This window comes from Balaenoptera ricei, chromosome 7, assembly GCF_028023285.1.
Source record: "Balaenoptera ricei isolate mBalRic1 chromosome 7, mBalRic1.hap2, whole genome shotgun sequence".
Classification (NCBI taxonomy): Eukaryota; Metazoa; Chordata; class Mammalia; order Artiodactyla; family Balaenopteridae; genus Balaenoptera; species Balaenoptera ricei.
Genome location: NC_082645.1, coordinates 48947366 through 48961456, shown reverse-complemented (window position 1 = coordinate 48961456; position 14091 = coordinate 48947366). Strand labels below are relative to the sequence as shown.

Genomic DNA, 14091 nt, shown 5'->3' with positions numbered 1-14091 from the left:
ATTAGAGATGCATATAGTTGAAGAACCATATACTTTTTTATTGTATGATCAATATGTATAAGCATATAGTTAATTAGAAATGTATATACTTACAATTTTCTATGAAAATGAACAAAGATTACATATTTTTGGTAGAGTAACTGTCATGTGTAATAACTTTGATTGGCTTAAATTTTGTAGAAGATATAAAATATAATTTGGGATAAAGACACCGTTACCAAGCAGTGATGATCTGTATATGTTTACAATAGGTCTGCCTCTATACAAATTGTATAAATGGTATGATGGCTGTACATATATTGAAAAACAAAACTATGCATATTGAAAGACTGAAAGGAAATGTACCAAAATTTTAATAATGGATGTAATGATTGGTGGTACAGTGGATCTTTTTTTTCCTATGTTCTTGCATGTTTCATAATTTCTAAAATGTGCTTGTATTACATATATAGTGTGAAAAACAATTTCCTATTTAAAAAATAATTGCATCTACCCCTTGTAATCCAATAAAGCTAAGCATTCAGTTTTCCAAATGCATGGAGATTTTACATAATGATTTTAAGTGTTACTGCTACAGTTTTCCAAGTTTCATATATTTATTTTTGGTGTTTGATAGCAAATGAAATGCTGTATTTGTAAATTCATTAGTATTCTTAATCACTCTCCTAATAAAACATTTGCATTGGAAAATATAATTTTCTCCATCATATTTTTCTTTTTTCTCTTAAAACTTACCAAACAAAACAAAACAAAACAAAAAAACAACCAATAGTAGTTCTGTAAGTTCTAATTTCATTCAAGGTATTTCAAAAAATTGCAGCAATGGTATTCCAAAGCTCTATATTTTACAGATGAAATTTAGGAAATGGTAATTTCTGTTAGAAGATAATATCTGCAGTAGAGAACCGTGGTTATTTTATATGTTAATCATTTTTGACTCAAGGTATTTCTGAGCTTAAGACAGTGATTATATATATATTTATTAGCAGCAAACATTTGTTGAAAGTATTGACTACTTTTGTGTGTAGTACAATAAGATGAGAGGTATGAGAGTTCATATTTATTGAAATGTAGTAAATTCATCATTAACTGAAGGACAAAAATCTAATGATTAACTTTAAAAAAATTAAAAAGAGAAGTCCTTAATTAAATAAGATAGGGTTGACACAAGAAATTGGGGTGGGGGGGAGCCTTTAATCTATCCATTATCAATTTTATTTATTTCAATCTACAAATGTGGTAAGAGATTTGCAAAATCATCTACTCGTTAGTATCTACTGATCCTTAGATACCAAACACTTCCTACTGGCTTCTATAAAAATCATGATTTTAAGGATGATAGATTTCATGGAACAAAATGAACCATAACACTCTTTATAATCACGTGATATACTGGCTGGCTACCTTCTTACTGAAATTCTTTTAACTATTTTAGCCAGTGAAACCCCTTTGAAAAGGCTATAAGGTAAATATATTTCTTACAGACTTCTCCATCACATTATAAAGAACTAGTTGAACCTAATGTTTATCATTGTTTTCATTTTATTTTGTTTTTGAGTGTCAGAATAATAGAAAGTAAGATTGAGCTAGGCAGACTTTGGTAAATATAAAATAAGGTTATTTTTATTTTCCTAAATATGATACTTAGGTAAAAAGGTAAAAAGTATTCACATTTTTGTTAGCGATATATGAAGGTTTCAAAATGAATTGTTAATGGCAAAGATTATTTTGAAATATATGATAATCTAATTTGGAAAGGATTTATTTTTGTGAATGGTAGTGGTAGAGAACAAAACGTTTAAGCATAAATATAACAATTAAGTTTATTTTTTTCAACCAGGAAGTTTACAAGCAAAGGTCAATGAATGTCTGCTGCATTCAGGCCAAAAAAGCAAAGAAAAGGAAAGATGCAAAGAAGGAACAATTAAAAGTGACTTAGGAAAAAAATGCTGCTTCCTCTATTTGAGATGTATTTTTTAAGATATTTTTTTAATGGCATAATGCCACGAGAAAAGAAAAATATCTATCGTTCTTACTGAAAAGAGCCTTTTTTTCTTAGTCATTTTATCAGTTGATATTTGTGGCAAATACTTAATGTTCCAGGCATTTTTTCCCAAATAAATTTTCCTAAAGACATTTTCCATAAAGGAAATTGTGAACACATTTCACTACAGAAATGAACTTGAAAGCCTGACTTTGAGGAAAAACTAATGTTCATGGAGAAACTGCAGAGTGCAAAAGAAATAGAAGTTATGATCACTGGTTTAGAGAAGCTTGTTGTCTGGGGAAGATAAAACACTAAGCACAATGCTTTTCAGCTAAAATCAGGGTTTTGTTAATAAGGAATAAGGGGAGACTTCACAATAAAGCAGTCAACACGCAGTCTGTGGCAAGACTGTAATGCTGGTAATTATTTCAAATAAGTAAAGAACAAAAGATTGGGAGTCAACAACCAGGGTTCTAATTCAACTCTACTGTTAACTGTCATACCTAATGCAACACAGCTATGGGCATATGTGGACCCTGAGAGCATGAAAGATCAGTACCAGAAGTCCAAAACTCTGGAAATTTATGTCACTAATCTACCAGGTAGGATTTTTGATAGCTAGGCAAAGGCCTATACTAGGAAGCCAACTGTAAGAATCCAAGAGTAGAGCTAAGGAGATATTTGACAGTCCTAACTCTTTGAGGGTAACCTACTGTAACTGGAAAGCATAGTCAGCATTGTGAAACAATTGTATCAAACCACATCTTCAGCATTGTGGAAACAATTGTATCAAACCACATCTTCAGCATTGTGGAAACAATTGTATCAAACCACATCTTCAGCATTGTGGAAACAATTGTATCAAACCACATCTTCCTCAACTGTTTTTAATAGGTGACAACCATCTCCCAGCATAGATAACTATTCTTACTCTTTCACATCTTTAAAGTGCTATTCAATATATGATATTAATATAGTTTATTATTAAGATTAAGAATCCCTAATGCTGTAAAGTTTATGGTATATAAAGCTCTCACTACCTACCTCTGGCACCATAAAGTAGCTAAAAATAGATATAATACTAAACTGTGAATTAGGTGTAAGGAAATCCAACAAAATTCTGATTTTTCTCATGAAAATAACTTTAATGTTTTTCTTAAAATATGAAATGTCAACTTCTGTGAAAAATATCTGATGTCCTTGTGCTTTGCTTGTGCCCTAAGATTTTTCTTAGACTCCTAGCAGGGTAATTCAGCATCCTATGTTACTTTGAAAAACGGAATCCTACTTTTCTAGGCCTTAATTTCCTCATCTGTAATGTGAAGTATATATATTATAGGAGGTCTTTAAGATCAGTTCCCTTTTAGGTGTGACATTCTAAAGTTTTTTAATAAACTAATTATCAGGAAGTAAAGGATTCTGAAATTATACTTAAAAGAGAAAAGTAGTAGAAAAAAATTATCTTTGTTTACTTGAACCGTGGTTAAATTTACTGAAAATTATTTAGCCAGAAATCAATTTGGTAAATGATCCTTCACTGAATGACCAACAGACCTAAAATTGTCAGACCAATGCCCTAATCCAGATTTAAAACATTCATCACAGCTATTTTTCTATCAGAGACAAAGACTGGGATAGATACAGGTCCTGATCCAGAAAAATATGAGTAAAGATCATCCATTCGCTTATATAACATTGAGCATTCTAGAAGTAGTAGGCATCTCACATATTAATGAAGGAATTGACACTTAGTGGCCCAGGACTGCATATCCCTGGTGAAATTGCTGCAGCAAAGTCTTGGTGATAACTAAAACTTAAAAAACAAAAGATAAAAAACCACAGTAACTTGGTAAATAGATCATTCAGTGAATTGGTTTTTGGTGGACTGCTTTACTTTACTTATATACTGCTTTCCCCCCAAAATAAATAAACCTTCAAGTATACAAAATCAAGCGAAATGGGAGCAACAAAAGAAAAATAAAGATAAGCTAGAGTATAAAAGTGAAGCAGGAATGAGACTTGATAACACATCCCATTAAGACCTAAACATGTTTCTGGTAAGCCACAAATTGACTTTAGTTACCAGTGAAATGTAAGAGTTAGGACTGTCAAATATCTCCTTAACTAGACAATTCAGTGTCCATAACATAAGGTGAAAACAAAGCAGTTGCTCATGAGATGTTCAGAGTATCATTTATGAAGAATAATAGAAATGTTGAAATAGAAAATCCTATTTAAGTTAAATTTCTTAGCATCTTTTTTGAATTTCTGAATACAGAAAACATTTTAAAACTAATTCATTTCAAATGTTTTCTTTAAAGCTCTATTTTGTCTTTAAAGTATAAAATACCTGAAAGCAATAAATTTATTTGCCAATTTTCTCAAGTATTTCTCCAGACCTTTCTGGTCTCCATTCAGACTTCTCTCCTTCACATCCAGGAAGTTCTCTCTCCAAAAAAAAGCTAAAGTATTCACTTTCCTTTCCACTCTGATTCTCAGGTCCTAATCTAGACCATCATTATTTTTTAAGTGGACAATTGAGACAACTTTCTGTCCCAACCTCTAAACTTTTTCAAATTCATTACTGCTGAGGGTGTGGTCTTTGAATCACCTGCATTAAAATAGCGGGAGCCTCAGGTCCTAGTTAAAAATGGTTGGTCATTTGGGGGAGAGAACTCTCTCTAGTTTACCTTTAGAAAATGTTATGCCGATACAGAGTAGGTGCTTCAACAAATGTTCAAGTAGTTGGAAACTGTTTTTATTATACATTATAGTCTTACAGTGTAGTCTTTTATAATGCATTACAGTGTATAGTATATAATGTAGTTATCTCATTCACTTAACCTTAATTATTTTGTTCAGTCTTCTGAAATAAAACATAAACCCTTTTCTCCTTCTCTTTGTAGTATTTACAGAAGTATGTTATTGCTAAGGCTTTAAATTAGTAACTCTTGAAAGTGGAATTATAATGGTATAAGAGACTTAATCTGCCATCATCTCCGTCATGTTGACTATCTATTTTCTTTTTATCCATATCTTTTAAATCTTAGTCAAGAAAGATTATTTTCAGGAACCATTTACTATCTTAGTTTTAGAAATTAAGAAAAAAAGTAATAAATTAACTCTTTTGATGAATAATTTCAGAAAATTTATAGCATATGAATCAAGTGATGTAAATTGTATTTGCCTTTCCTAAGGAGAAGTTTATTAAGAAAAATGCTTCTTTTTTTCCCCTTACCCACGGTTATTTTGGCTACTCAGTGAATTAAAGCTGTAATATAAGCTTCAGATTCCTAACAATCCATTTCTCATTTTCTAAAATCCAGGAGTCAAAAGACATTATATGTAGTCCAATATATGCAACTCCCTTAGAAAGCATTTACTTTATAAATGCCAAGGGCAAAAATGTATATGATAATGTCACTATAATGTTACCAGTTTGGGGCACCAACATATTCTATTCCTTTTTTGACCCAGGTATATTTTCCTAGCTGAATAAAACGTAACAGTGTAAAATTATAACTGAATAAAAAAATAAATTGATCAAACCCTTTAAATCTTGGCTAAAAGTTGATTTTATTATTAATAAGTTACCTTAAAAACTGAATGCAGATTCCTTTACAGACTCCTTTATTAGTCTTTCTCTTCTACTTCAAGTGTCACGAATGTCACTTTTATATTTTTCAATTTATGTGATGCATGCTGCCTTGGTGCCTAAGAGCATAATAGAAAAATGAAAACCTGAACTAATCAAAACCTTCCCATACTGGTGAACATAAAAATGTTTTGATGGCTTCCTTCTTAGTGGTTTATGGCATGAAACTGCAGTTGGTACAACTACTGTTTCTGTTGACTTCATTGAAATCTCAGCAAAAAAAATTGTTACTTTCCTCAGAATTAATTTGTAAAATTATTTTTAACCTGGCAATTACTGAAAAGAATTAGTATAGATATTATTTTAAACATATAGATATGGATTATATGCATGAATTTTTTTTCTGCCACAATCCTGCCTTGCCATAATCTTGGCTGTGCTTTCATGGCTGAATATTGTGATCAGTCATTTATCAAGTATAAGAACATCTTTGTAACATCAATTAAGTACATGTAGTGGTTAAGAGCACAGGTTTTATAGTGAGACAGTTGGGTTCAAATCATAGTTCTGTTCCTTATTGCCTCTGTACCTTAGGAAATTATTCAACTGGGCCTGAATTCTCTCCGTTGTAAAGTAGGTACAGTAAAATCCACCATATTAGATAGTACTGTTGTGAAGATTAAAGTATATAATGTCATCAAAATGCCTGGAACTAAGCAGAGTGCTTGGAATGTGGGATGTAACCATCATCCACAGTGGTAGCAGGAGTGGTATTTGTATTTTTAGTACCCATTGAATGAGATATTCATAGTCTCCTTGCCCCAAGTTAGGTATCATGGCATAAAGTATAACTCAAGAACTTTTGATTATTTTTGGTTGCAGAATTGCCCATAGTGGTTCAAGTTAAATTCCTAGTTTGAGATTCTTTTAAGAAAAAAAGCATGTTTAAAACATTTTCTTAAATGTCACACTAAAGGAAGTATCTCTTTAAAAAAAAAAATAAGAAATAAGAAAACAATTATTTTAGAAGGATTATTTTAAAAGGATGCCTTTCCTGTATTTGAACATGTTGATTTGGACTCTAAGTAAGGTAATATAATAACGTATTTTTTAAGAGAAAAGCAGCTCATCACAAACAATAATATATTTGTTTTGAATGACATATGAAGGATAATGAAAACCAGACGCTGATGGTATCTATACACTGAACAGGATTATTCCTATAATACACTAGCATTATGCTGGTGAATGTGTTTCCATCTGGAGACTTATAATGGGGAATCTCAAATATACACCATATATTCATCATCGGCTGTAGAAATTATCATGTGGCCAATATTATTTTACATATACCCCCATCCACTTCTCCTCTTCCATAATTTGTTGAAGCAAATAATATACATGTTATTTCCTCTATAAATGTTTCCATTCATACCTCTAAAAGATAAGGACTCTCGTTGTCTACAAGAGTACCATGGTACCATTATCACACTTTAAAGTAATAATTCCTTGATAGCATCAAATAATAGTCATTGTTCAAATTTTCAATTTCCCTTAACTGTCAAAAGTTTCTGAACAGTTCGTCTGTTTGAATCAATATCTAGGTAAGCTCCACACATTGGGATTGTTTGGTACATCTTTTAAGGCTCCTTTAATCGTCCCACAGTTTTTTTTACCTCTTGAAATTTATTTGTTGAAGAAGCTGTTGAAGAAATTTGTAGTATTTCCTTGACTGGATTTTGCTGTGTAGTTAACCATACACTTCTCACCCAATTTTTCCTGTGAAGTTATAGTAATTAGGTCTAATCTAGATTTGATTTCCTTTTGTAGGGGACAAGACTAATTTATAGGTGATCGAGTGAACCTCCATCAGGAGGCTAATGTCTGTCTGGTTGTCTCTCTTTTTGGTGATTGGCAACCATTCAGGTTCAGTGCTTAGACTCATTAATTCATCAGGTATTGCAAGATGCTGGTATTCTAACTCTTACATTCCTTCTTGATTTATTAGCTCTACTATTTCTATAAAGAGAACTTTCATCTATTATTTGGGTAGTTTAATGTTTGGTTTAACTGTTAACCCATGAGAACAATCCACAGAGGTGTCATCACACAACTAATTTTCAACTATCTGCCAACTTTATGGTCATTGTAGTTCAGAAATGGTTATTTAAAAATATGTATCTATTTATATGTTTATAGATACAGATATAAATCTCTTTGTGTGTTTAAAGTTGAATTCATTAAGAATATCAAAAAGATGCCAAGTCCATGAATAATTATAAATATAAATTTAATTTAAAAAATAAAATTCCTAAAGTTTGTACCAGCTTTATAAATTTCAAAATATCTGTGAATTTGCCTAGAATCTTCTGACATATTGATCACTTGTGTTTATTTCGTTTGTAATATTTATTTCTATAAAATGTTAATTAAAAGGGAATGCAGTGGTGTCTTTTGAAAGAAGAGGATGTCATTCCCCGTATCAGGGCAATGGAATGTCGTAGAGGAAGACCACCAAATCCAGATAGACAGCGAGCAAGAGAGGAATCCAGGATGAGACGTCGGAAGGGTCGACCTCCAAATGTTGGCAGTGCTGAATTTCTAGATAACACAGATGCCAAGTTACTAAGAAAACTGCAAGCTCAAGGTAAGAAACAGAGCGTATCTGACACTGTAATAGTCATATTAAAAAGTGTAAATATTTCTTATATTTTTGACTGATGAAAGATTAACACTGCTCTCAATTTCTAAAAAGTAGATATTTGTGTTAGAGTAAAAATGAGAAAATAAGGATTCCCACTGGTAACTGGAGTTCTTTGATTAGGTAAGCTCCTTTCAAGAGCCATATTCATAAACACAACAGACCCTGTGTGTTGAGAACTACAAAGGTGGGTGATAAGCTTTTAAGGCTTGCACTGAAAGGGCATCTACCAGCACTCGGCACATGCCTTAAGGTTGTGCCAACCTTCTGGAAATTCTCATTTTAACAGCTCCCGATTCCTTGAGGTGGTACAAGGGGATAACTCCAAAATATGTGGATCTGTGGAGTAAATTTTCAGTCAGAGAACTCCAATTACTGGTAAGTAACCCCAGTCTTTGGGTTCTTCTGTAGTATGCACATATTACAGATATTTTCAAAATGCCCAAGTAATAGATTTAATTCACAAATATTTATTTTAAGACCATCAGAAAGTATCACGGTCAAGCACAAAGTGCTCATAATAACCTCAAATGTATTTATGATTCAAAAGTGTGCACAAATTGTTAACATTAAGTTCCCAGGCTATGTCTGACACAGAAAAAGCTGGCAAAAATAAAACAGTCCTTCCCTGAGTTTGAGTTACTAGTTACAACTGGGAAGACTCTTCTTGTGAAGGGCTTCTTGTGAAGGCTATCTGAATATATATCAGGATATGTGTTGGTGTCTTATATTCACAAGCATATATATAAACATATATATCAATGTAAAATAAAAGTTCAACAATAAGAACTAACTTAGAAGACTAACAGGATTTTACTTCTCATAGGTTTTCTCTGGGGGAAAAGCCTGACTTATTTGTTTATTGTAAACAACATCATAATGTTGACTTCTTTGTAGCTCCTTTGTTTTTGTTATGAAACAAATTATCTATGACAAAAGCTCATAGAACAGAAAACTTTCTGTAAAAGATATTCATGAGTGGAATCATTATTAAAAGTTTTTTGTTAGGCTATCAGAGACTCCTATACATAAACTGTACATAAACTCCTACACACACATGCCTTCACTCATATATATACATATGTATATATAATATGTTGTATTACATATATATCCTTTTTGATTTCTAAAATAAATGGCTTATAGTGTACATACTATTCAGCTTGCCTTTTTTTCCACTTAATTTATCTTGAACATCTTGCTGTATCAGCACTTAAAAATCAACCTTATGCTTTTAATAGATGAATAGTGAGTGATACTGTGTATGATTCTACCATACTTCATTAAATTAGTCTCCTTTTGGTGACTGTTCTAGCTATTTCCTGGTATTTGCTATCACAAACAGTACCGCAGTAAGTACATATTACACATATCTTCACATCCTTCTACAGATGTGGCTATCTATAGTATAAAATCCTAGAGATAGAATCTCTGAATCAAAGGGTGTGTGCATTTTCAATTTTGGTAAATAGCAGGCACATATTATCTCCAAAAAGATTGCACCAGTTCATACTTCCACCAGTGGCATGTAAGTTAACTGCCTGGTATGTAACTTAATGTTGTATAAGTTTTTCTCTGTCTTAGTATGTTTTTAAAATGTTTTAAAAATATTTTTAAAAGTTATTCTGTTTGGTTTCTATTAAGACGTTTATCTCCCTTGAATAGTTATTAGTGAAGGTTAAAAATAAGTTAATATATTAACAGATACAGCTGTACACGATGAGTTTTTTAAATTAGTATTGTCAATAAACCACTGCCTCTTCTAAAGAATGTATAATAGTGGGGAATGTGCATTGTTTGCATAAAATAAGAAAGCTTGAAATTAACTCATGTCCAAAGTCTGGGCTCTTCATGCATGTTTTGCATATCTTATACAAATAGCATTAATACTTAGTATCCAAAATGGCAACTTTATATTTGCAAAAGTAACTAAATTTTTACAAAATAGAAGTTGATTATTCAACTTTTACTCAATGTTTTTTCTCCCTCTAGATTTCAAATTGGTTTGTATTCCATTACATGCTTTTCCCTTGTTGTATTATGTTGCATTTTGCAAATTATTTTACATTTGACCTTACTGTGTATATATGTTCTTTCTCGCATGTATATAAATGTTAAATATTTAACAGTAGATAAATAATAATTATTAATATGTACAAGCAAATGTGATATAATATGCATTTTTTTTTCTTGGGAAGAAAAGAAAATAACAATGAATCACTATCACCCCTTTTATTTCTAAAAGGCTTCTACATTAACAGTTTGAGGGGGTTATTCAAGGGGATTCTATAAGTTTCTGTTATATATTATCATCGTACAAGGACTCAACTAGGCTGAACAACTGGACTTAATTTGAAGAAAGATTCAGAACAGTAAAATAAATGCAAACTTTGAATGTACTTTCAAGCGTTGTGAAATGAGAGGTCTCTAATTTCTCAGGGAATACAAATAAGAATCTGACAAAGTTTGAATATGAAAAAAACTTTTAACCTTTCTAAATAAACCTGCTTCTTAATTGGCCAATACCATTCATATCTCAGATTTTCTGAGATACCGAGTAACACTTGTCCATTTCATACATTGTAGAATCTGAGATGCCCTAGACTATGCAATGCCCCGTTATTTTAAGATGTTCCACTAAGGAAGAAAAGTGCTGCCAATTTTTACACACACTCTGATTTTAGACGTGTGTAAAAATGCATCTTAGAATCAAAGAAGTGTGGTATATGTAAAATATCCCTAATTCTAAGTGAAAATAAACTTTATTTCAAAATAAATTTTTACCTTTGAAATTTAAAGAGACAAATTCTTCAACCATGAAAGATAGTTTTCAAATTAATATTTCAAATGCTCATTACAATAATAATATATTCAGCAACCATAAACCAAATAAATGAGAAGATATTGGGAGCAGTTTATTCCTCAGAGCCTGAGTGAATTTTCTTGGTCTCTAACTCATTCTTCTTCATCCATGGTGTCTAATTTCTTTTAACATTTTTTTTTCATGTTTTCTCCGACTGTTCGTAACATGAAAGTTAAGCTATATAAATTTTAAGTGATTAATCCAAATTGTATCTTCCTTGCTAAAGTGAAAAGATATGAGTTGAGCTTTTTAATGTTTTTCTTTTCCAGGAGTTTAAACATGAAAATTGCTGAGAACTTGTGTGGAGTTTGAAATTGACTGATACATTCATATACAAAAATACGCCAATATATGTGATAAAAATTTCTTTATTATAAGCCAAACTTCTATTAGAAAGCATCAGTTTAGCTTGGAACAAAACATCATACTTATGCCACCTTTTCTAGGAAATTTTTTTTTAACCACTTAGCAACCCTTTATATTTTAAGGCAGATTTAGGTCTTTATATCAGAGTTCAGTGAAAGCCTTCAATTCTTATATGTTAAAAAAAAATGTTTACCTGGATCTATCATAGATGAGAACAGTGTCCTGCAGGTGTATTATTATCAGAGCTTGCTAACTCTGCAGGCCAGTTTATACATTTTTATTTCTCAGAGTATTTCGTGAACAGGAGAATCCTTTTTATGCGGCTCAGAAATTTTTGATGATGCTTAAAACGTCTTAATACTGAAAATTATTGGAAGATTGGAGGTATACATTAGTATCAGCTTCTATTTCATCTTTTATTAACACTTCAAGTTTCCTAGATAAAATCAAACCTTCTTATATCCCCTCCCTTGTTTTTAAGTCTTCATGATAGAAAATCAACCATAGTAACCAACTGCACCTCAGCTGTTACCAGGACATAGGGTTAAGTTTCTTTCTAAAATCTCAAGGCATTTAAATTTCTCTAAGGGTTTTAGAAGTAGTAACATATAGACTGTGAAGTCAGAAAGTCCTGGGTGTGTATCTTGGCTCTGCTCTTTAACTTCTGTGAGCCTTAGTTTATTTCATTTGTAAGCTGGGCATAATGTTACCTATCTCATAAGGTTGTTATGAAAATTAAACAAGATCATGTAAGTTTAATACAACAGTTCAATAAATGGTGGAAGTTATGAGTAGAGCTCAAGTGATTCGGGTAATCATGTGATTACCCGAATCACATGATTACCTGAATCAATCACTTGATTAGGTAATCAAGTGATTACCTAATCATATTCATTATCGGTGAATATAAGTTTCTTAAAATTCTTCACCTGCTACAAAGTTGAAAACAATGTCTAATGTAAAGTGGTATTTTCTAAAATGATTTTATGAATGATATTATGATACACCACTTTTATAGTTAGAAGTATTTTGATCAAGTTTGCCAGCAGAAGAAAGTGTGACGTTACATGCTTTTCTGTATCAGCTACCTATTGCCACATTAAGGCCAACCACAAAACCTCAGTGGTGTACAACTCTAAGCATTAACTGTTTGTGCGGATGGAATGAGCTGGTGGCAAATTAGGCAGTTAGGCATCTCTGCTGATCTTGGCTGGGCTTTTTCACATCAGTCAGGTCAACTGGCTCCATGTGTCCCAACCTCCAGCAGCGTAGCCCGAACATGTTCTCATAGTAAAGGGCAAGGCACAAGAGTAAAAAGAGTAGAAAGAGTACAGGTATACTTTCAGACTTCTACTTGCATCACACTGTTTACATTCCCATTGGCCAAAGAAGATTACATGGCTGAACTCAAAATCAAGGAACAAGAAAATATATTCCACGCATGTCTTGATGAGAGGGGACGGCAAAGTCACATTACAAATGGCATGGATAGTCAAGGAATGAAGACTTGGGACCATTAATTATGTCAGTCTATCCCAGTTTCATACATTTGTCCTTAAAAAGTATGAGAACTAGGTTGTCCTTAAAACTCATTGACATTCTGTACTCTTTTTTTTTAATTGTTTATTTATTTATTTATGGCTGTGTTGCGTCTTTGTTTCTATGCGAGGGCTTTCTCTAGTTGCGGCAAGCAGGGGCCACTCTTCATCACGGTGCGCGGGCCTCTCACCATCGCGGCCTCTCTTGTTGCAGAGCACAGGCTCCAGATGTGCAGGCTCAGTAATTGTGGCTCACGGGCCCAGCTGCTCCGCGGCATGTGGGATCCTCCCACACCAGGACTCGAACCCGTGTCCCCTGCATTGGCAGGCAGACTCTCAACCACTGCGCCACCAGGGAAGCCCTGTACTCTTTATTTAGGAGATTTAGGCGCTTTCCTTCATAAATGAAAATATCAATGGATTCAAAAATTTTACCATTTGTATAGCGGATTGAAATGCTAAGTTTGGGGGCTTTGTTCTATTTGGGGTTCTTTTTCTTTTTTTTATATATTTTGTTATTTTTAAGACTGAAGCTGAATCACTTTTTTTTACATATTAGCAGGTACCTTCATACTAAGTGAGGATTACATGAAATGTGAAAAAAATATATACTTACATTAGCCTTTGTGATGAGGATTAAGAGAGGCATCATTTTTGTTATGTATACAGGATCATATTGGATGAAATAGTTTGGCAATTTCTAGGGGAAATGAACATGACATTTTCTGAGGTTCTCCTACTTGGTATCTAATGTTTGGCAATTTTCTTAAATATTATGTCCTTCATGATGATACCAGTTTCACAGGAATTGGTTTTAGGTTAGCAGTTATGTAAAGTTGTTAATAACATTCCTTGAAATTTTGTATTTTTCAGAAATAGCCAGGCAAGCAGCACAAATAAAGCTTTTGAGAAAACTGCAAAAGCAGGAACAGGCTCGGGTTGCCAAAGAAGCTAAAAAACAACGAGGTGGGTGATTTAAATGGTAGCATAAACTTGAAGAGTGAATATTGGGTAATTCATAAGAGGCATCTCTTCTTTGTT

The 14091-nt window shown here is 32.5% G+C and overlaps 1 protein-coding gene across 17 annotated transcripts in view; it reads left to right on the top strand.

Annotated features, from left to right (window-relative positions):
- The window catches only part of BAZ2B (bromodomain adjacent to zinc finger domain 2B), a 379971-nt gene that overhangs the window by 294581 nt on the left and 71299 nt on the right, over nucleotides 1-14091 (top strand). For all 17 annotated transcript variants that reach the window (XM_059927946.1, XM_059927937.1, XM_059927948.1 and 14 more), the window contains 2 exons: nucleotides 8019-8229; nucleotides 13924-14016. In XM_059927946.1, the coding sequence (XP_059783929.1) occupies nucleotides 8019-8229; nucleotides 13924-14016 (304 nt within the window). The remainder of the gene's footprint in view (nucleotides 1-8018; nucleotides 8230-13923; nucleotides 14017-14091) is intronic.